We start from the raw sequence: 25,266 nt of genomic DNA, 5'->3' as shown, positions 1-25,266 counted from the left end.
TTTTCTGTCAGGGCAGCTCTCCAGTCACTCTGTCCCAAGTCTGTAGTGCTGCCTGAGGTTGTTGTGGCCAAAGTGTAGGACTCCGCACCTGGTCTTGTTGAACCTCCTGCCATTGTCTCTGCCCATCTCTCTAGCCATTCCAGGACCCTCTGCAGGGCCTTCCTGCTGTCCACCAGACTGACACTCCAACCCAACCTTGTGACATCTGCAAGTGTGCTAATGGTAGATTCAATCCCCTCATTCAGGGCACCAACAAAGATATTAAGCAGGACTAGGCCTAACACTGATCCCTGGGAGATACCACTAGTGACCAGACACCAACTGGATGCAGCACCATTCACCACCACTTCCGGAAAGCTCCCTCTTGATGTGAAAATTCGACAGGTAGGACTGGCACCTTCTACAACAGGTATGAGGCCCTGGAAGTAGAAAGTCACACAACTGATGAGGTGGGCAAAGCTTCTTCTGTGATAGGGGTCCCTTCTAAAGCAACACCATCTGTAAGCTGCATCACAACCTCCTCTGTTAAGAGGAGAAGGAGGGTAGTTGTCCTCCTTTTCAGAGGAACAGAGGCCCCAATCTGCAGACAGGACTCAACTCACAGGGAAGTCTCCCAGGAGCTTAGGTAAGGGACATTACTGGAAAACTCTCCAGCCTAGTAACGCCCTCTGATTACTATCCTTTACTGGGTGTTCAAGCCTGCAGTGAAAAAACAACTAAGAGAAGTCCGAGAGCAAACAAAAGAGACTTAGGGCCTTGGAATGACTGGTTGAAGGTTCAGGAGCATAGCTAGTGATTTCCTCGATCCTTCTGGTAACAAGGAATAATATTGATAGGAATAGGCACATCCATCAATATGAGACTCTGAGGCTTGTGTAATTGGAAAAAAATTGGGATTTTTCACCATGAGGTGATCTATTTAACACCTGGTTTACTTACATCTGATGGGATGCACCCTTCTCAGAGGGGAAAAAGGGTTCTAGCACAGGAGCTAGCAGGACTTGTTGATAGAGATTTGATAGCTTGGAAAGGGACCAACCCAGGCTTGCCAGTGATGAACAGTGGGATGATGTGACAAAACTTAAGGAAACAAGCACTAATGGGATCTTTCCAGCAGCTTCAGGAGGTGCTGGCTACAGGTGTAGCACACCTGAGATGTTTCTACACTAATGCACGTAGCATGAGGAACAAACAAGATGAGCTTGACCCAGACCCACAGATTTGACATCATTGGCATAAGTGAAAACCAGGCGGATGCATCCTGTGACTACAGCGCCCTGTTGGATGGGTTACAGGCTCTTCAGGACAGATAGGCAGGGAGAAGAGGCAGAGCAGTGGCACTGTATGGCATAGAAGGGAATGTATGGAGTTCACAGTCAGCAATGGCACAATTGAGAGCCTCTGGGTATGAATCAAGGGGCAAAAAATTCATTCAGATGTCATCTAGGGAGTATACTATAGCCCTCCCAGCCAAGACGATGATGCAAATGAATAACCTGTTGGAGGACCTAAGGGATACTTCCAAGCCAACTGCCCTTGTCCTTATGGGGGACTTCAACTTGCCAGAAATCAACTGGGAGCATAACACAGCTGGTACAACCCTTTCCAGAAGATTCCTCAGAAACCTGGATGACAACTTTATGAGCAGGTCCTAAGGGAGCTGACTCAGATGCCCTCCATGATCTCCTGCTTGTCAACAGAGAGGATCTTGTGAGCAAAGTGGAGACTGGCAGCCGTCTTGGCCACAGTGACCACAGAGCGATCAAGTTTAAAATCTTAGTTTATACAAGGAAAAGTGCCAGCAAAACCTCAACTCTGGAAATAAGGAGTGCAGACTTCAAGGTGCCCAGGAATGAGTGAGTAAAGTCGCCTGGGAAAAATCTTTTTGCAGGTGTTGGGGTCCATCCGTGCTGGTCATTTTTTAAAGATCACCTTCTAAGGGCACAGGAGCAGGCAATTCCCAAATGCTGGAAGCCAAGCAGGTGAGGCAGAAGGCCAGCTTGACTGAACATGGATCTTCTGGAAATAAGGAGAAAAAGGAAGATGTGTGCCCAGTAGAAGCAAGGTATGGGGACACAGGAAGAATACAGAGATGTTGCTCACCACTGTAGGGAAAAAACTCTGCAACCAAAGCTCAGCTGGAGTTGAAACTGGACAGAATGGTGGGAGCAATAAAAAGAGGTTTTTTTCAAACATGTTAATGGCAAAAAGCAGTGTAGGAATAACATTAGCCCATTACAAGATGAGGATGGTTACCTCACAAACACAGACATGGACAAGTCCAAGGTTTAATGCATTCTTTGCCTTCCCCTTTAACACCTCCTAAACTGGAAGACCATGATTCCAAGAATGATAAAATTCCAGTTGGCCCTGAAATTATGTGGGATCTGCTGCTCGAGCTGGATCCCTATAAATCTATGGGGCCTGAAGTTCAAAAAGGGAAAGATTCTGCATCTGGGACAGGACAACCCTGGATGTACGGACAGACTGGGGAACAAGAGGCTGGAGAGCAGCAGTGCCCTGATAAACAGGAGGGCCAACCATGTCCTGGGGGGCATCAGGCACAGCATCACCAGCCAGGCAAGGGAGGGGATTGTCCCGCTCTGCTCTGCTCTGAGGCAGCCTCACCTCGAGTGCTGGGGGCAGTTTTAGGCAACATAATATAAGAAAATTTTAAAGCTATTGCAGAGTGTCCAAAGGAGGACCACAAGGATGGTGAAGGGTCTGGAGAGGAAGCCTTACAAGGAGTGGCTGAGGTCACTTGGTCTGTTCAAGCCTAGAGAAGAAGAGACTGAGGGGAGATCTCACTGCAGTCTGCAACCTCCTCATGAAGGGAAGAGCAGGGGCAGGCACTGATTTTTTTTCTGTGGTGACAGTAACAGGACCAGAGGGAATGGCCGGGAGCTGTGTCAGAGGAGGTTTAGGTTGGCTATCAGGAATATTCACCCAGAGGGTGGCTGGTTATTGGAACAGGCTCCCCATGGAAGCGGTCACAGCACCAAGCCTGACAGAGTTCAAGAAGGCACATGATGTGACTCTTGGGGCTGTCCTGTGCAGCGCCAGAAGTTGGACTAGATGATCCTGAGGGGTCCTTTTCAACTCAGCATATTCTCTGTTCTATGAATAAATGACACTCATGATAAAATATTTGAAACATCACCTGGTTTATTTGACTCACTCATTAGAAAGAAACTGCAATAGATACCACAGGCATAGCTTCCTACATTTTCATAAGGGGAGCAGTTTCAAATGTACATAACATTTATTTGAAAAATTAATCTATTTTTTAAAATTGTCTCTCATGGGTTATCAGGCAGCGTTAGTGCTAAACCCACGTAGATTCCTGAACTCCAAAGATCCTGGAGGATCTTGCTGGAACCAAATGGTACATTCAGAATGGGACATTCATGTGAAAATGAGGCCACATTTAAGAATGTCTACTTACACAGTCATTTAAGGATAGACCACTCACTAAACAACAAACATCACTCTCCCTTCACCCTTCTGTTTCAGAACTTAAGCAAAAAACACCCCAACAAACAAACAGATTTTTTGAGGTATGTAAGTATCCTTAGAAACAAGAAGTGCTCAGTACCATCACAGAAACTACAAGTAAGATTAAATTTAGGTTTCCAGGTTTGAAAAATGTTAATGAAATTAGAAGTTTTTCAACTTGCATTTTGTGGTTTTGACATTTTGTAACTAATGACCAAACCCAAGATTTGACTCAACTGAAGTCCAGCAAAGAAGACCTTTTTCTCACTGACTTCAACATATTCTAAATTCAAACCTCTATCTACTATATGTAACACAGAACAACAAAAAATAATTGCTTTTGGGCTTACTAATGGCTTTTCCGCACTTGGCTTCATCTTCTTGCCATAAATCAAGTTCTAAGTGACAGTAGCTTTCTGCAAAAAAAAAAAACAACCTGGCAACTTTTCATCCTCTCAATTTGCTTTCTTTCGAAGTCATTTTGCTGCAGGTATAATGAAGAGGGTTTCCCAGATAGCCTACTTCCTTATCTATACAGCCAAAACCCAAATAAATCTCTGTGTGAACATTACGATAGAGGTTGTCTATACAGATTTGTTTATCTTAGCAGCTAGGCTGATAATGCCATTTAAGACAAGACGATATATTTTATGAAAATAAATTACAGGCCTAGTGAAAACATGGCAGTGCAACAGGTGAAACAATGGAGTATATGGGAGCTAAGATGAGCTTTTCAGCTTGGTACTAAGCTAGGCACACTGAATTTCAAGTTATTGAAAAGAATGTACTTTTTAACTGCCGTTCATAATAGTGATCATAAAAAATGGATTTCTTTACAAGAATATTCACTGTAATGAAGAACGGTACTTAGTCAAGTTAGACAGGATGCAAAAATGTGGCTGTAATGCTCCAATACAGTTTTTTTTTGAAAGGCTGGGAATATGAATGAGCACAGAAAGAACAAGATGCTTTTATGTTCAGAAGAAGAACTTGTACTGATTGAAGACCAAGGGATTTGTGAAGCTAAATTTTTTAGCATTCTTCTTTAAATAATCTTTGTTCTAATTAATGTATAGAATATTTATTATAATTTAGCATTATATAATACATATATGTAAATATTATAATTAAGAAAAGAATAGAATATTTCATTTGGAAGTGATCTCCAACGATCCAGCTGCCCAACCACTTCAGGGCTGACCAAAAGCTAAGCAAGTATTAATGGCATTATCCATTGACTGACAGGCTTTGGGCATCAATCGCCTCTCCAGGAGGCCTGTTCCAGGCATTGACCTCTGTCTTGCTACAGAAATACTTTCTGAGGTTCAGCTTCAGCCTGAATCTCCCTTGATGCCACTTAGAACCATTCCCATGCATCTTGTCACTAGATATCAGATATGCATCAGCATCTTCCTCTTGCTTCCTCACCTTGGGAAGCTGCAGAGAGCAGTAAGGTCTTAGCCTCCTTTACTTTAAACTACAGCAGCCCAAAGTCCTTAGCTGCTCCTCAGAGGACGTGGCTTCAAGTCCTTTCCCCAGGTTTGCTGCCCTGCTTTGGATGCATTCAAGGACCTTCACATCTTTCATGAATTGTGGGGCCCAGCAGTGCACCCAGCACTCAAGGTGAGGCCACACTAATGCTGAATAAAGTGGGACAATCACCTCTTTGGACTGGCTGGCGATGCTGTGTCTGATGTACCCCAGGATGCAGTCTGCCCTCCTGGCTGGCAGAGCTGACTCAACATTGACTTTAATGTCAACCAACACCCTCAGATCCCTTTCTGAAAAGCTGCTATTCAGTCACTCCTCCCCCAGCTTGATCTTGTGCAGAATTTGGCATTTGAACTTAAATTTCATGTCATTAATCTTTGTCCAATGTTTTAGTCCACCTGGAACAGTCTGCAAGGTCACTCTGCAAGAGTCAACAGCACCTCCCAGTTCTGTATCATCAGCAAGCTTGCTGATACAAAAAGGTGCATTCTCCCATAGGCAGATAATGGATATGTATTTTGAACAGGACTGACCCTAAAACTGATCCATGATCCACCAATGGTAAGTGGCTGCGAGCCAGATACAGCCCCACTTACCACAACCCTTTCAGATCTGCCATTCACCCAGTTCTTCACTCAGTGCATTGTGAAACTCTCATCCCACAACTGGACAACATTTTCCAGAAGGATGCTGTGAGGGAGAGCCTCACTAAAATCCAAAAAAGACCCATCCACTGCCTTCCCTTTATCCACTAGGAGGATATCACAGATGGATACAGAATTAGTTAAACATGGTCTTTGTGAATCACCTTTGTGAACCAATGTTGACTGCATTGTTCTTTAAATGCCTTTCAGAAGTACCCAATACAATCCTCTCCAGGAGCTGAGGCTAGAACTATCAAATTTGTAGTTTCTTGGGTCCTCCCTCACACCCTTCATGTAAATTCAATAATATTGGCTAGTTTCCAGTCAGCAGGGACCTTCCCAGACTCCCAAGATGGAAAGGGGTCATGCAGTAATGATAATAAAAATAATTCAGATAATAAAAACAATTCACATATGCATTGTTAAATTACCCTGAAATACATCAGTTTTATGAAAGACCACAGTGTCATAAGCCAAGATTCAGGTGCACTTAATGTCATAATGAAACACCTGGCTCTAATCAGTGCTTTTTGACCGTATTTGACTGAAAAGCTTACTGAAGTGTTTCCACTTGAAGAATTACCTCATTATTTTGTTTTGCTGTTGTCATATTAAGCATGCACTGGCACTGTAGGTCACCAGATGCATTCAATCTACACAAAAGTGCTAAAATGCTAGTATTACTATCTAACATCTTACCTCACAGTAGATTCTTTGTAACAGTAAATCATTTTAATAGAATAATTTAAATCACTGTGAACACAAGACACAATTTTGCATGTTTTATTCATTTTTAAGTGAAGACAAAGAAATTTCCTTTGCTACTGAACTAGTAGCAAGACGGTACTTGCTGCATCTTGCTATGAAGATAAATAGAACAGTCGTAAACCAGGTGCAGAACTTTACATCAGTTTAAAGCAAGCACTGAAAATACTGGAAGTTACATATATTATTACAGGATTTTATATCCTGTCTAAGCCTTAGAGTATTCATAAGTTTCTCCCTCCCTCCATAGAGCCACTTAAATCACAGTTCTTTCAATCTCCTACCATACTAATGCAACAAAACCTCCTCTCCTTTGTGGCATCAACTTAAAGTCACTGCTTCAGAATTGTTTCATTACTAGTTCTAATAAACAAAATATTTTTGTTTTGACAAGGTCTATTGAATTTCATCTTCCTTTTAATGTTTGTATGTTTGTTGTAAATATTTTGAATACTTTCATATGTGTTCTTCATTTTAGTTTTTGCTTCCTATGTCAAACCCTTGAAAACTTAAGAATTACAGTAATAAATACTATTTTATGACCTAGTGCCAGGCTACACAAGCTGAAGTATCACATAAGCTTTCTCTAATTTCTAAATTACTTTTTCAGATATATGGGAAAAAGCATTCTTACTAGGCTTTTTCTGTCTTTGAAGATTAGCACTCATTACATTAAAATGTATTTAATCTTACTATCACTTCAGTACACTAGTGTCAAACACATCCTACATTTTAGCAAACGTTTCTGTCACCCTAATGGTACACTTGATAAGACACAAGTGTTCACAGAAATGGCTAGCCTGGAAGAATGAAGAAAAGCCTACTATATGAATAAATGCCTTTTTCTAGTAATTGCCTTGGTTTTATTATGCTATATTAGACATCACATATGATGATTTGCTGTGATAACAATTAAATTGAAACTATCAAGTGGCTAATACCACTGGGTTCCTTACAGATATGATGACATTGTCAGGGGTTGAGCAACTAATCAGCATATCCTCTCCTTAAACAGAAAATCCCTAGAATTACACTACTTTTTAAAATCAATATGAGATAATGACATGAAAAAAAATCCCTAGAATTCTTCTATCAATCTTACTTCAGTGTTGTACAACTTTAACAATTGCACTGCTAATTCATATCACAAGAGTTGTTAAGTGAGAGGACATACAGATACATAAAATGCGTCCAAAATTGAGGCCACAGGTTACACAAACAACATGAAACACGACATTTGATTAACTGCATTAGATTTCATTATTTCGTTGGCTTCACTTGAGATAGTGTGTATAGGCCACTGAGCAATGAAAACCTGCACAATCTTAACATCTGGTACTGAGCCAAAAGCACTCTACACAAGGTCAAAGGCCTTAAATCCATGCATAACGACTAAGACCAGGATAAGTGACTGTATTCTAAGAATTCTTGGTGTGTGAAAAAATATTTTGCACTTTTTCTTTTTACTAATTAAAAAAGACAAATGGCCCACCATTTCATAAGTAGCTAAAAAGACCCACAATGCAAATTTGAATGACAGTTTTATTTAAATTGAGCTATATTACATCCAGGCAGAAAATAGAAGCAAATAAATTTTGTATGTATAAAACCAGACATATAACACTACAAAATATCAAAATTATAGCACCGAAGTATAACACACACACACCTCCTTCCCCCCGCCCTTGCTTTCCACGTTCAGAACAGCTAACAGTTTAATACATAGTAATGATCCACCATTTCTTGTAAAGATAATTTTTAACATCACATCAGTATGCCACTTCTATCTGGGTCTTTAAAGAACCAGATCACAATGGCTCCTTATTGGATATAGCAGGTCATGGCTTTTCAGAGTTAGGGTATTTCATGTTTTAGTTCTGAGCTTACATCACCTAATACTGATTCTGCAAGGACAGACTGGTAGGAGACATATTACTCCTCTTCCTACTACTTCCTTTTCCGTTCTTACTATCATTTGTTTCTGACAGATTTCTGATGATGTCAGGATGACTGTGTGGGAAAAAGGATTGAATCATCACAGGTTATCAATGAGTGGGAAAAAAAAGAGTATAAAACAGATGTGTTTTAAAATTTTTATGCTCAGCATGGTGTAGTTTCTTGTGTTCTCCAAGCAGCCAGCATATACTCACTCTGGATATGAAAAATGCTTATAACTCTATATGTAGTCATTAGATAGCAGAATGGGAATACCCAAATGGGGGTCCGGCTAAAATTAGTCACTTAGCTGTTGTCTGAAAGTATTTAACAGGTGTACATTCTTAGCCAAAACTGTCAATGAAGAATTCTTTCAAGCTAAACAGAGCTGTTCTGCTTTTGTCCAGCGTTATTTCAGTTTCTCTTCTTAGATCAAAACTGTGAGACATCTATCTATCTATCTATCTATCTATCTATCCATCCATAAGTTTATTTTCTTTCATGGATATACATAAAAAGTACAAATATGATATAGTCTAGCCATATTACTGATTTGAAGCCGATGTTTCTCTCTTAGGAACATCATACTGCTGCAAAAAGGTACGGCATAAGTAATTTTCTACTACTGCCAAAATTTCATAAAATAAAATTAATCCTATACACAAGTATGTGAAAGTGAACTGGGTAACTTTACAGCATTTTATGTAAAACAGAATTTTGGCTGGATGAAATTCACGTGAAATTCATTGAGAACTAGAAGAAAGTAAAATAAGCCTTTGCAAAGACATGATAGATGGTATTGCAAGCTGGCAGCAGGAAAACTTTCTCCATGTATGTTGATCTAGCAAATACCAATGAACAATCAATGATCTTAAAAGAATATGTAGGATGACAAAGAGCTGAATTAAATTTCACCAGTAAAAAACTGTAGGGAAAAAGTTAGGACAGATTTCTCAATAAAATCTGGTATCTGTGGATGTCTTCTTAAGACATCTTTAAAGATCTTCTAAGTTGAGCAGCCTACTCTTGATTTTCCAAAGTAACTAATCTCTGGAAGTTTTGACTACAGGAACTTACAATGATAATCAAGAAATCTGGGACTGCTGTTTGACTGATTTTCTAAAGCGACATCTCTAATTTTTGCAAGAAGCTTTCTAATGTATAGCTTTAAATTCATGACTGTAGTAGGCTATTTATAACATAATAGTGTGCAAGAGAAGGGAAGATTTGTAAAATTCAAACTAAGGAAAAAAAGGAACCAAAATATTCCCTGATTGAAAAAAATGTATTTGATAAACTTTGCATACAGGAACCTGAATGGAAATACTAAAAAAAAAAGTATTAACCATAAAAACCACTAGGTGAGAAACTGCTTACAATACTTATAGCAGTTATTCAATAATTTTCATATATATTAAATTATTACAATAAAATAGAAGAACTGCACAGAAGTCAACAATAGATACCTGTTAAATCAGCACGCTCAAGTGCATACACCCTACAAAAAGCTGAACTGATACAAAAGCTGAACTCAATACCCTGCACCATGTATTTACAGTAATAGACGCTTGAATGTTTACTCATTGTTACAAAATTTACAAGGTGCAGTACTTTCTAAACCACTACCATGTACATGCTTGCACTTCACAGAAATTAAACACACAGTACCTTTGAAGTCAGCTATGGAATGAGACATGTATTTCATTATTCTTTTGCATCCTTTTCTGGCGACTAGTTAAATGTCATCACCTCATCCTTATAAAGATCAGTAAGTTGTTATGCATATAAAACTGTACTACTTGGAAGGCTGATATTTATTTGCCAAAAATAATATCTGCATACCCAAAGAAAATATTTCCAAATTGTTTATAACATTACAGATAAATGTTTCTAATTCTGTACTATTTCATAAGCCATTCCAAGAAATCTGCATGCCATTCTGTAACTATCTGTAAGGGGTTTTTTAAGCTAAAGTTGTATTGGCCACCTCTCCTTTTGTTTCACTATTTCACAAAATCCTATGGTGTGATTGTCAAGCAGCTGAGTTTCTTTCCTTAATCCTCCCTGCATAGCTACCCAGGAGAGGCTTTGCAGCATAAACTGTAAAGTAGCATTTCCTCAGCAGGAACAACAGTGTTCCTCTTCAAAAAGAGGCTTAATAAAAATAGGACTGTAATGAACATGCTAGTTCTGGTCACAAGGTGCTACGCATAGCATGACCACTGAAAGTTCAGGAAGTTTTGGGGAATGATAGTCCTTTGGTTCTTCAAAAGTCTTATCATGGAAGGTATGATTGAGATAAATGTCTCTCCAGTGTATTAAGCTCATGCACAGGTATTTTCCTGGTTTCCTTGTTTCCCTTCATTCTACTTTCAAAAGCCTGTCCTGCTAGCAACCACCTGGCATTAATCACTGTGACTACACAGCAGTTTCAGATAAACACTGCTGTACATCGTTTATACAGTTCCAGCTGGAATGTGGCAAATTTCTCCTACTGTGCAGCTAATACCCAGAATATGTACAGTCTTTCCTCCCATTTGTCTAGAAATGATTGACATCTCACTGCACATTTTCCAATATTATAGCTGTGCCACTCCATTTGTCTAATTTCTTTGCCCTCTAAGGTAGCTGTCCCAGATGACAGAATACTTCAAAATAGTTCCTTCTCATTTCAGTACTACCAGGTACAGTGAAAATACAGAAATGAGCTTCCATCATCACTGAATCTATTGCTAGCAGCAGAAACAAAAACTCCAATACCTTGAATTTATTATCTCTGATTTGGAATAGTTTTGGGGTCTTTTTTGTTTGTTTGTTTGGTTTTGTTTAGTTTTGGTGTTGTTTTTTGTTTTAATGTGGAAATGCTGTGCACTTCTGAGAGTCTAATAAAAATAATCTCTCATAATTACCTCAATACCTGTATGTAAAAATGGACAGAGAAACACAGTACAGTAAATATTTCCCTTTTTTAAAATTTCATTTTATGCAGCAGTGAATGTTTGATATTGAATCAATTAATTTTTAATAATATAAGAAGGAATAAACTAGCCTAGTTATTTTACTTTCAGCCTTACATACTGCCTGTGGTACACCAATGCTGTATGTCAGTATTTTTGTAAAGCAGAGTATCAACGTAATCAACAACAGTAAGAGAAAATTGTGGGTCAAGACAAACAAACTGCCTTCTGCACAAATGCCCTGTTGTAGTCTCTCTACTTTCCAGACAACAAGGAAAACAGAGCAAACAGGAGCAACATTAGAATATACATAGGTATTGTGCTCCACATCCTTACTTAAAACCTGCACACTTCTGTGCTTCAATCATATACCTTAGTAGCAGCTGGAGCTAAGGTTTCTTGATGTCCTCATGGCCTCGAAAAAACTTTATAAAGGAATAACAGTAAAAAAACATTTTAAAAATGAGAAGTGGGGTTCTTAAAAATTAACTGAATAGAATTGTTGCTGATTTCTTTACTAGAAGGAAGCACTTACTTCCCCCTTCCTGAACAATTTATAGACTTGTATATGACACTATAACCCTTGTTCTACAACCAAGGAAAATGTTTGATATCCACCATTTGCAAGACCTAAAAACAGATTTAGGTGGCTTTAACATTAAATGAATGGACAATAAAAGGGAAGCTATTTCATCTCTAATGTCTGTGGAATGTAGGAAGATCCTACACTTTATTGCTTTTTATTGCTTATACATGGATCACAGAATAGGCAGGGTTGAAAGGGACCACAGTGGGATCATCTGGTCCAACCTCCCTGTTCAAGCAGGGTCAGCTGAGAGCACCATGCTCAGGACTGCATCCAGACAGTTCTTGAGTATCCCCAGTGAGGGAGACTCCACAGCATCTCTGAGCAATCTGTTGCAGTGCACAGTTAACCTGCACAGTAAAGCAGTTCTTCCTCATATTCAGATGGAACTTCCTGTGCATCAGTTTTCCTTCCTGTTGCCTCTTGTCCTCTTGCTTGGCACCACTGAGAAGAGCTTAGTCCACCTTCTTTGCACTTTCCTTTCAGTTACTTACAGACATTGGTAAGATTCCCTTTCAGTCGTCTCTTCTCCGGGCTAAAATATGACAATTTCCCTAAGCCTTTCCTCACACAAGAGATGCTCCAGTCCCCTCCTTATCTTCATAGATCTTGCTGGACTCGCTCCAGCAGCTCCATGTCTCTCTTGTGCTGAGAAGCCCAGAACTGGACACAGCACTCCGGACGTGGCCTCACCAGGGCTGAGTAGAGGGACAGGATCACCTCCCTCGACATTAGGCTCTTCCTAATGCCCCCCAGGACACCACTGATATTCTTGGCCAGAAAGGCACATGTATTAAGCACTGATAAATAAAAGAATCAAAGCATTGGTCCATTCATACGGTTCTCAACACAAACTTTGAAAACAAAGAGCCCCAAAATAAATAGCATGGACTCCTCTTGTCTGAAAGGCAACTTCCAGACTTCTCTTTTCAAGCCTTGTTTCCCTTCAAATTCAACGTTTTCATATGGGTGAATCTGTCCTGGAAAGCAGCCAACTTCCTTATATGAAGAAAATAAAAAGCAGTTTCCAATTATCTCAGACATTCATTCTTGGTCCAGACTCTCACAATATTCAGCCTAACAAGTGCAAGTTTAGCCTGGAATTTTTCCTGATTTACTCCAGTAACAGAAAAAAGGATCCAATATTTTGTCTCTGGTAAGGCCTTGAAATGTTATCATCTGTAGATGCCTTTTCTGCTCTTCTTCCTTTTCACACTGTAAACTTCTAAAACCTAGAAGCTAAAAATTTATTTATATTCATAGTTATTTGAGGCCCAAATACTATGAATTGGTCATAGTATAGGAACCTAACAAAACACGGTGGTATCTGTAATGCATGAACTACAGTTACTCTACCCTGCCACAGATGGAAAAACTGACAAATTTAGCAGTAAAGGCATGGACATATCAGCAAAAATGTTGCTGTTCCATGCTGCGGAAATGATTTGTAGCAGTTAAGGTGGGATTTGTGAAACAAACAGTCAAACAAAATGAATACAGGTAGACACTTCTGCTCCTGGAATTACCCTGATTTCACTGATATTCCATATCAGGGTTGCAATACTTGTGGGTTGAATTGTGAGTAAACTCTGACTTCCTCCTCTGGGTAACATATGCAAGAGGCACAAATGCAAAGCTGAGTCTGTGATAGAACCATTGCAGAACAATTAGAAGAACATATGAAAGTTATATAGGCATCTTCTGCAATCCAAAGTCACATATATACCACAGGGATGAATAAAGCATAAGCAAACACAGATCCGACTCACTCTACTTTGCTTTGTATTTCATTAAATCTAGTTAATTCCTGTTCACATCTGTAACGTATTTATTCCTACAGCAGCTATGTGGGGCACAGAGGCACTCTTTACCATCAATGGAGTGTTTTCCCACAATGCTACTGCTGCAGACTGTACAACGTGAAGATTTGTGTAAGTTTGCAAAGTAGAGGCTTTGCAATAATAGAATTATCTTCCAGGCTAATGCCCTTAGCAATGAATTATGCTGTGTCTTGGGAAGTAATACAGCAAACTACTGTATTTTTAGCAATTCGAAATTTTAACCCCACCAAAACTTCCTTATAATGCCCTGTTTCTCTGCAGGCTCCTTGCTTTCTCTGACATTACCCCTTTATCTAAATCCACAGTCACAGTATGTTCATGAGTTCTTGTACATTCCCAGTTTCATATTAAATCCATAAATCTACTCCTGGGGCAAATATATTTTAGCAGTTGCAAAAGCCATATGTATTATGGTTGGAAACAATGCTCAATCTTTACATTTCATTGGTTTTAATTAAAAAAAATTAATTAAAAATGAAATTTATTTCAGTTTTAACTTCATAACCAATCATGTCTTCTTCATTAGTCATTTGCATATGCATATCATTATGTATTACTTTTAAAATAGAATGGAATACTAGTGTTGTCTGAAGTAGGCACTGAGCCACTATTACTGCTCTTACTATAGAGCAAAAAATAGGCAGCAAAGCTACATATGCCTTAAAAGAAATTGATTAAATAATCAATGGGACTAGCAAAGAAACAGACCACATGGTACAGTCTGTCAGTTTTGACGTGCAGAGACCCCCTCTGCCTTTTTCAACTGCTGTGGTTCTTGGTAGAGAGATACGAGAGTTGTTACTTCTCTACAAAACCCAAAATGAGAACTGCAGTTTAGAGCACTCTCTTTCAGAACACATGCACGCACATTTCTTGACCAGTAGTCTTGTAAATACATTTCAAGAAACTATGAAGACAAAGAATAGTTTCCACCTGAGTTTCCACACAATTTTTTTACTTTTCCCTGCTCCTCTTCCCCATCTCCCTTTAATTTGCAAAACTTTTAATGGAATATAAAAATGTCATCTTATGTTCAACAATGTGGAAGCTGTACATGAAAAGTGCTCCTATCAGTTAATAAAGGGAAAACCTTATCTTAGGAGTTAAGAACAGGTCCATGGTGCTGTTAAAACATCAATCAATATTCCCATTTCCATTGGCTAGACTGGGAAGAATTTTTAAAAGATAATACAAGGAACAATCATGGCATTAGAGATAAGAACTTTAAATATTGAAAAGGTTTCCTTATATCACACTTTCTCTAAGAAAAAAATATGTATGTCCTTAGAGTTATTATCTGATATATATGCACACAGTGTTACTAGTTGTCTCCAATGTTAATGTCAGGACTGTCTGTAATGATTAAAATAGCTAATAAAATTATAGAATTTTTTTTCTAGTAAAAATCCAACTTCAGGGAGTAACAGGAGAAAAGAAACCTTCTTGTCAGCCTATATTGCTTGGGATAGAGGATTAAGAAAAAAACATATTGCAATTACACATTCCGCAAATTTTCCTCTAAATTCTGTAAAGCTGTTTAATCATCTTCTGTTCCTATAAACAGGCACCTAGTAATTCTGCTAGCCTTGTAATGCCATGTAATATCAAAATACAAGACAGTAATCTCCAGTCATAAAACCAGCCCTGCAAACTGAAGAGTGTGATATTCCATGAAGTGTCTCCAAATCCAGTGTCTATTCACTTACAGGTGACAAAATAAAATGTTCAGGTCATTTGACTACTAGTATTTTCTCCCCTGAGTATTATCTAGACAGTAGACTTGGCAGTACATTAATATCCTCACCCCTGAACAAGTAGAAAAAATGAATTTTTCCTTTACTGTTTTCAAAAACTTCTTATTGAAGTAATACAGCTCAGGTGACATATATTTGATGTGGAAGAAGCCTTCACCTTTTTTATCTTGTGAGGGAAATTTTGCAGCAGCTTAACCTCATCTAAAAACCATTCATGCAACTTTTCAAAACCACTGTTAATTGAACAAATTTCTGTGTAAATGCTGATTGGACAAAGCTAAGCTACTCAGGGCAGCACTAAAATGTGAACAAATGCATTCATAAAGTGGTTGTCTTGAGTAGTAATTGATACAATAACCTGTTGTGTGTGGCACTACTGTTTCACTTATTTCTTACTTCTTTTCTTTACTCTGATCTGTCATACCCCACATACTCACATTACAATTTTATGGTCAAAAGTCACAAATGTAATAGCCAAGTATTACGTAAAGAAGTTTATAATGAAGAGCATCAGGACGATAGTAAGGTCCTTTTGTAAAGAACTGTATTTAATTTTGCCAGAGAGAATCCTCTATTTTACAACAGTGTAGTACTTCGAGTGCTATGAAGTAAATTAGTTATGTTTAGAAAGAACTTACCACGTAAAACAGTGAGTCTTGTGGACACACTTATTTCACCAACACTGTTGGAAGCCACACACTCATAAATAGCTTCATCTCGTGGTGTGCGCAGCGGTTGTATTCTGAGAACTGATCCAGATCCATCATCAAACTCTATTACCTATAAAAGGAAACAAAAGCTGTCACAGATGTTGTTACAAATACCTATCCCTCAGCTGATCTGTTCATGAACAGTGGCCTGCTGTTATTCAAGTCACCGAAGATAGGTTAACTTTTCAAATTCGTATACCATGAAAAATCCCAGTGATATGGGAAAATGTTTAAAAGGCAACACTTTGGAACATACATTTCTGTTCAGTGAGTATTCAGTGGCCACTTTAATATAGCTTCAAGAAATACAGGACAAAAAACAAATGAAAAAACAAAACAAAACAACCCAGTGAACAAAGGCTGTAAGAAACAAGTCTGTAACTTAATGCTCTCTTATTCTGAAGTCCACCACCAATACCTCTCCATTCTCTTAGCTAAAGTACTCTACCTTCAAATGCCAGTTACATTCATTTTAATTGCTGCCAGCTATATTCCCCCTCTACTCGCAGACTGCAGCTCACTCACTCATTTGGCTCCTAAGTTAAAAACTGTCTGCAATTCCTGAACCAAACAGAAGGACTCAGTTTAGCTTTGTATCTAACCCACAGAACATAAGTCCATTTATCCAACAAACTGACCATTTAAGAGACTAAATAATAAGGCTAAACTAGTAAGATTTAGTTTTAAACCTGCAGTATTCACTCAAGAAGTAATAACTTTTATATGAGAAAATTCACTGAAAAGATCTTATTTCCTTCTTGACCTGCAGTCAGAATCACCTAAAATATTGGTGAGTACTGCAACACTCTGTAGGTACTGAGAAAGCTTTCTTAATAACTAATAGCAGTAATCTATTTAATCTACTTTTAAAAAAAGAAATTTAAAAAATTGCTGAGAGATATCAGTATTACCATCAGGTAAATGGCACTTACAAAGAAAGGACAGTCAATTTTTTATTTTGTTTTTCTCTACAAAATAATTAATATCTGACCATAATCTATATACATATGCACAAAGCAATTTACATATATGCCTATCTGCACATCTGGTTTTCTCTTTCTGTCTAATTCACACACAAGCAACCTACGAGATCTCTGTACATGTTGAGAATAAGAGAGATATAAAGTCCAGGGTTGGAAATGATGATAAATATCCCCTGTATCTTACTGTTTTCATTGCAGGAATTGATCAGTTTCTGCTTAGCATTGGGAGAGGTGAAAATAAGATAAAAACCCTGGATTTTTTTGATAATAAATTTGTTTCATAGCCCACAGGATATATTACTTTTTCTTGTTCTTTCAGTAAAGCCATTGCCTTAAGCAAATCTAGACAACACAAAAATATCTACCTGATATTAGCACAATTAAAGGAAAAACTAGAATTCTTGATAAATTGACATTTATGAGGGAGAGAAACATTTCACAGTCTTTAAGCAGTCAGACTAACAATTTATAGATAAAAAATGAGAGCACAGGATCCGAATACTCACAAACATACTTAAAAAAGAATAATTGCTATTGTTTAAACCCGGATGCTGAATAAATTTATCTGGACAGCCAAGGAAAACAACTGCAGTAGATTGGATTGGGCAATATTGCAGAGATTAAGTATCAAGTCTGATGTCTCAAAAATATGTATCATAAAAGGAATTTATTTTTCATGTGATCCGTTCTCCCCTTTCCTGCATATCACAGCTAGTTAATTCCTAACTCTTCCCCATCTACTGAATGAGATTTTGGTTTTTTTATGACAGAGATTTTTTAAAAAAACCAGTCTTGAACAGAGTAGAATGATGTAACTTTTAACTTTTATTTTTCCCTTTTCTGTTCCTTTTTAAGTTCTCTTAAAAGACTTCTTAGAAACTTAAAGCATATTTTTATAATTCCTATTATTTTAATTAATTTGAAGGAAGAGGAGAAAAAAAGGGTTCAGAGTCTATATCTGCAATATAAATAAAAGCTGAAAGATTAACAGAGAAGACCCACAAGGTCTTACTGTAGATTTTAATTTCAGAAGCAATGTCTAGTTCTCACTACTATTTTCATTAACTTGTGAGAATTAGCTGGTAAGCAAGAACATTCAATGACCATAGTGTTCAAATATATAAGCAGTCAAGAGAGAGGAAATAAATTATTTGTTCCCCAGTTGCTATGTACATGAAGTTCCAGCAAAAGAGTTCTGCTTTCACATGGCGGACAAATAATCAGGACAAGTTTCATGAAACCCTGCAGGAGACTGTCCAAGTTTATTGAATAGTAAAAAAGTAACCCCCAGCATCCCTGGGAAAGCATGTGGATCAGATAGACCACTAGAGTCCTTTCCAGCTGTATTTACTATATGAAGACAGGTGTCCAGGTAAAACATTTTGATGTCTTGTACCATTAAGTAACTCAGAGAAATATACAAAATATTACTGTGAAAGAAGAGGAAAAGAAACCAAACTAATAATTCTCTTTTTGGTTTAGCTCACTATCTCAGACATTTTGTGTTTTCCGAAAGTTTCATATGTCTTTTTGGAATCTAATTTCTACTGCTTTTCTTATCTTATTTAGAGATTCTATGGCATGAATTAATGGTCTTACTTTGAACAGGAAGAAAAGCTGCTTAAAATAATGATTTTCTCTGCACACTTTGAAACTGCTCTGCTCAGTGGACATGATAAAAATTATAAACTTGGCAAGTGTCATCTATTTCTTTGAAATACAATCCATCTTCCTTGGCTATACCATTTGTTCAACAATCCACTAAAGGCATTTTTAAAACATTGTAAGGTTATTTTGATAGTTACTTTCAAATAATTTTAATGGAAAAAAACCTACTTTATTTTTGCTTATTCTCCCTAAAATCAGGTACACAGGTACCTAGAAATATATTAAGGAAATAAACCATGACTCATTGCAGAATAACACACAGTAAACATATACATGCACAATCTTTCTCTGTTTAGAATTCACTTTGAGTGAAAGTTCTGTGAACAGAAGAGGATAAATTGTGTAGAATTTCTGACAAAAACTCTATGCTAATCCCTCTAGCCAATACAGCTCCGCATATGCTCTGCAAAGTGCAGTTTTTGGCACTAGAAGGTAACAGTTAAATTCATGGTTTTATTTTTCATGTTGTAGTAAATACACAAGCCAAAAATTATAATGGTTAATGAACAAATTCCAATGCCTTTAGGTATTTTTTGAAACAAAAATTATTAAAATAAATTTGGTTTATAGAAGAAATGCAGTTCTTCTAAAAAAAATCTAACCTGAAAGCCAGGACAAGCAATCTTCTCAAACATTATTTCAAATTAATATACAGAACTTTGATATTCAGTCAGTTGTTAATAACTATATATTAGATCACTTGCCCATAAAATGCATGTCACAACTGTTTTATACATAAATCATTTACCTTAGAATAATTGTTTTTAAGCAAACAGAAGTATCTTATTTAACATTGAAAACATTTAAGAGACAATTATACACTCATAGTGCAAGTTTTGGTATCTCTTCTAAAAGTTTTCCCCCATTTTCTGAGTTTTTTCTTCACATTAAAGGTCAAGCCGTATCTGACATCAATTATTCCTGCCACTACAAGAGGGAAAAATTCTTGTTTTCTTATTTCCCCCAAATAACCAGAATCCTTTGAGCAGATTATTTTCACTGTTTCCTTTAACTGAAGGTTGTGGAGAGAAACATCTTTCTCTAAGCCTTTTCCTAATTTATTGTTAAGAAAAGAATCAAAAGCAAGCAAGTTTTACTTTCCCTCTTCAGCAGCGGGAACTACAGTGCCCCTTTTGTCTCTTTCCTCAACAGGGGTAAGGAATTGTGGCAGCAGAAGCAAAGACTAGGACTGCTCGATGCACCTTGTCACAAAAGGAGGTGGTTTGCTTTCGGAGACAGCAATCACTGCTCAGCTCATGTCCCCAGCAGCTCCTTCACGAGACAGCAAACTGAGCAGAGGCACCACAAAGCTCCTCAGTTCAACCATGCTAGCTTAGAAAACAGCAGCAGCACTTTTCTCTTTAATGGTTCTATGCATAGCCAGTTTTGAAAATTAAAAACTTCCCGAGACTGCTCCCACCAAATTATCTCTGATAGCTAATTCTATTTGCTAAATCACTATTAATAAAGCACACATACTGGGATTAAAAACAAGGTTGGAATAAAATGTTTTTCAGAGGAACAGAACAATGGACCTAATACCTCAAATCTCTGATTGCTGACTTTCTTTCCTTTTTTATTCCAGACAATTTTAGGTCTTGGATCTCCTGTGGCTTGACAGATGAATGAGGCGACTCCTCCTGAAACCCCTGTCTGGTCAACGGGAGTTCTTGTAAACTTCGGTGGTGCTGAAACAAACAAAAAAATTAACCAAATTAATCCAAGCAGTAAAAATAAATTTTAAAAAAGTCACATAAAGATTCCAAAATTTAAAAAGAAGGAACTGCTTCGTTTTTCCAGTGATATCATTCACCTGCAAAAGAAAGCATTATTAAAAAAACCCTAAAAGGTCAGGAAAGTACTTACAGATTTTATGAGTAAAATTTATATTAAAAGTGAAATCTGATGGCATTAGAATATCAAGATCACACATTATATTTTATCACCATTATAAATAAAAAATCCAATTTGACTTCTGTTACAAAATGAGCTCATCAATCAACTGGAACAATATCATGATTCACTACTTGATGCTATGATCACAGGGTGTCATGAAAACAGGATTCTCACCTTTGAGACATTAAAATCAGTGACATTTAGGAGAAAGCATTTGTAATTTTGCACGGTGGAGGTAAATTACTATGTATTAAGACTCCAGGCAGAAAGGACTAAAAGAAGAGAGATTTATCCTCGGGCACAGTTTTGTGTACAGCTCCTGTTTACTCCCGAATTCTACTATGTCAGAAAGGAGAACTAAAATAAGATCCAACTACAGCAACAACAGGAAAGGAGAGATAAATGGAGAAACAGTTTTGGAAGTATGAAATGTCATTTTAATTAATTATTCTTTTTCCCTTTATTTCTGTTACAACAAATCAAAATTAATTTATTACTTGATTTGTGGTGAGACAAAATTTTCAAACTTAGAGCAACACAAGACACAACTTCTATAGATAAAAATACTGAAATCTGTAAGATTACATCCAAACAGAGAACAAAAATGTTGAAAAATTCCTGTAAATATTTAAATCATTCTCTTTCTTAGCCAAAAAAATTCTTAAGATCCAATACACCTTCAGATACTGATTTAAATTATATGAGGTGAGAACTTAGAAACAATAAATGGCAAAAAAAACCAGGTCTTTGCTATGAAGCCATCCTGAGCAGTAGTTGCTTTATAGCATCTGTTGCAAATAATTTTTGTTCTCATCTTCAAATACCAGCAGTCAGCTCCTTTATGTTTCCCACCTCTTCCCTCTTCTTCACTTTCCTCTCTTAGTTCTGACAGGTGTGTGTACCTCTTCTGTACTAGTTTTCATTTCCATGTTGCTGCTCTTTAGTTCTGATGTCTAACCCCTTATTCTGCAAAACTGGTCTTTCCATACACACCATTTCTTGTCAGCATTATTTGAATGTAAGAAACACAGCGGCCTACAGTCATGCACATATGCAACACTGGAAGAAGTCCTGAAATACTTTAATGCCAAGATGCCATTTCACAAAATGAAATTAGGGAAATTTTTTACCTTACCTCTAATGTAAAAAAGGATTTTTTAAAAAATATGATGTTCCTGAAAATCTGCATGCTTTTTTCTTTAATAGGAATGTCAGGAAAATGTCTTAGTTTTTAACATTTCAGAATGCTCAACAGTCCTAGAACAGTACCCACTCTGCTAATTTTCCCGGTGAAAATATACCTAAACCCAAATGCAAGAGCACATCTCAGCAGTACAGTGCTCCACTACTGCCATGGGAAAATTATGAAAGAACTTCTCTGATGTCAAGAATTGCCAAAACCATAGCAAATAAAACACACATAGAGTGAAGAAATTAGAAATCCTTTCCCAAGTCACAGGCTTTATGCCTGGACCACAAAAAATACAAAAATATATTCTGATGAAGAGCATCTGGGTTTCACCAAAAGTCCTCTTTTTGAACCCTTTCTATGTATGTTTTAACTCAGCACTGTGTAAGGAGACTGAATCCGATCTACTGACATTCTGTGGCACAAATTGTGATCATGTGCCACGAAGCGAAAAATGACACGCTGCCATTCTCTTCTAATTTTTTTTTGACATTTTGTGAATTCACTGTTAGAACTCAAGCCACTAAAAGAGATACACTTCATGAAGAAGTCCAACAGCATGCAATAACTATGTACAGTAGCTCATAGGCAGCAAATAGAACATATAGTAATAAATAAAATTAAAAATCTTCCACCAAACTTAACTGCCGTTAGAGGTACAACCAGTTTTCTAATGATTTCTTCATGTAGAACTGTCCCAAACCTGGCAAAGGACTAAAGGACTACAGCTGCCACGACTCCTTCACAGAAACTGCATGCTAGCCTCTGCAGAGCATTAGTATCTACACCGTGGAGTTGCAGAAATAGGGCTGAATACTTAACATGGCTCCAGCTACCTGAACAACAGTATTTTTGCAGTCCTATGTGAATTTTTGCTGGAAAAATAAAGCTGTTCGTTAACCATGTAGCATCAGAGACAGAAAACAAGGGCAGCTGAACATAATGATGCAATTTTCAACTTGTGGACATTTTTCAAGAAAACAAGGGTTTAAGGCTGTAAATAAAAACCACCTTCTTGTATGATATGACTAATATTATCTGCATCAGTAAAAAAGCTTCACAATCCAGTATTGAAGGGAACTTTGGCTTTCACTTAGACCATAACCTAGCTGAAAAAAAAGGTATGTATCTGGTCAAAGCTTCTTTTTACGTAAGTAATTCCTATAAAAAACATTGCTACAACTTTCCTCCAATACCTAATCTTGGAAGTAAGTAAATTATCTTTCAGGTATCATATGACATCAGAGAAGATAAATTATTATTAGAACATAAATAAATTTATAAAATTATCTGCCATGAAGACAGGTAAGTATTGTGCAATCCTTCTTTGTTACTCAATTAACATGTTCATCTTGTTACATATAAGGCAACCACTATCAGTGTAAAGGTATGCGAAATCACAACCCAGCAGAAGCAAAAATGAAAAGTAGTATTTGTTGCCTTTATAAAAGTTGTTAATTAAAGTTTGACACAAATTATCTCCACAATTAATGCTGTCGGTTTCTTGACATTGATTATGACCTATACTGCTAGGCACTCTAATAGCAAACACAATTAAAGTGCACACACAGTTGTGCTTATTAACATGAGGCAATTTTGATTGAGAACTGACAACTATTTTTGATCTCCCTTAACAACAGCAGTGCATAGTTCAAGAAAAACTCTCCGCAGCACAGTTCATTAAGCACAGCAACAATCTATATGGGAAACTTCCACTGCAATTAAATCTGTCAAAAAAAAAAAAAAAGATGTAATATATTACCAACTATGGTACCACAGTCTTCAGCACTTTTGGAACTTTACTTGGTAACATATCAATAAATACAGTTAAAATAACAGGAGTGTAATGAAAACAAAATAAGTGAAATTCATTTAAAATCAGCATCTCATATTTCTGCACTTGAATTCTCTTGAGGGCATCATCAAAATTGCTGCAGTATTATCTTTTAAATGCAAGAACACCCAAGTTTTGCTTGTTTATATACCAGTGCCTACCCAGATAGTCATACTAATACTGAATTTTGATACCTTGTCAAACTAAAAAAAAAAAAAAAAAATTAGAGTAGAAGATATCTGTAACTTGGACTTCTGAAGAGTACCACAGGCCTTGTCATTCAAGAGCTGCAGGCTCCCACCATCTGCTACACAGTATGCAATTCTTGCTGGGACTCTTGAGAAGCCAAAGAGATAACTATTAAACCACTGCAAATCACACTCTTAATATATGAAGGAAAATTGAATTTATTGCTACCTCATCTTAAATACACTGAGCTTGCATTTATTTGTTTTGAAGAGTTTAAACCCATAGAAATTAGGCTGCTGCTTCAATGAACAGTCAAGCCGTCGCCGGGCACAGGAACTTCCGAAATAGAGATGGTTTACCACTGTTCAGATGGAAGTGGAGTGTTTTTGCACATTAGGGCTCCATAAAATATATTTGTAATGTGACACTAAAACAACTCATTTTGATTGGAACATTTGAATATCCTGGCACGAGCATAAGACAGTTCCTTCTTCCCTTTTGCGCCTCCACATAGTTTTTTTAAAGTTTAAGTAGAATTCTGAAATATTGAATGGAATTAATTAATTCACATTTCATCATGTCATAGAATTATCCATTTTAAAGTTACTGCTCTGTGCTGTGCTTTAAGGATATGTATCACTTTTCCTCTGCACTCAAATAAAATGTCTGACAAAATACTTTTGAAATTACTACTTCAGCCCCCTTCTTTCTACTGCTACTGCAAACTATTCTTGTGTAGAGACGTTTTTATGGACATAGTCCTCTAATAAAAAAGTGAATACGAGGATAAGACTTCACCTTCTTTGACGTGAGAGCTAAGGGGATGTGTGCAGTCCTACTACAGCTAGTTCACCATGTGGACTTACTATGGACAAGAATATAGAGGATGCAGAGCCTAATGCATTTGTTTCTAGATTCTCTGGGGTGTACAGAAGTTCCTAGTATAAAATAATTCAATTTAAGATTAAACTTCATCATATGCCTGAAATATGAAAAAGTTTACTAGCTTAGAATAAGAACTGGCATAAATCATATCATATCGTATCCCTTGTAAGCATACATAGCAAGGGTGAATAAACACATCAGAAAAAACTGAAAATGCAAAGACCCTTCTTTCAAATGCCCCATTTACTTATAAATTGACATGTATTTGAGGAAACTCTAAAAATTACAGTAACTTTTTCAGTTATAAAGACTCATTTTGTAGCAATAAAAGTTGGAAGATGATGATCACAACTGTTCCCATTAAATGTTTTCAGGTCGAGAGCAGAGTAAACAATGTGGTCTGGCAGGTGCCCATGCACTTTGGAATACTGCACACGTACAATC

General features: G+C 37.2%; 1 protein-coding gene across 50 annotated transcripts in view; it reads right to left on the bottom strand.

Annotated features, from left to right (window-relative positions):
- The window catches only part of PTPRD (protein tyrosine phosphatase receptor type D), a 1,180,356-nt gene that overhangs the window by 205,646 nt on the left and 949,444 nt on the right, over window positions 1–25,266 (bottom strand). For 26 of the 50 annotated variants that reach the window (XM_032097364.1, XM_032097332.1, XM_032097322.1 and 23 more), the window contains exons 11-12: window positions 20,372–20,517; window positions 16,107–16,248 (exon numbers count right to left, since the gene is read on the bottom strand). In XM_032097364.1, the coding sequence (XP_031953255.1) occupies window positions 16,107–16,248; window positions 20,372–20,517 (288 nt within the window). Of the gene's footprint in view, window positions 1–16,106; window positions 16,249–20,368; window positions 20,518–25,266 lie in introns of all 50 variants that reach the window. The other 24 variants (XM_032097314.1, XM_032097313.1, XM_032097327.1 and 21 more) reach the window with 1 other exon arrangement.

The sequence above is a fragment of the Corvus moneduloides genome, chromosome Z (genome assembly GCF_009650955.1).
Source record: "Corvus moneduloides isolate bCorMon1 chromosome Z, bCorMon1.pri, whole genome shotgun sequence".
NCBI classification, from domain to species: Eukaryota; Metazoa; Chordata; class Aves; order Passeriformes; family Corvidae; genus Corvus; species Corvus moneduloides.
The sequence above is the reverse complement of the archived record's forward strand: the minus strand, read 5'-3'. Positions and strand labels throughout refer to the sequence as shown.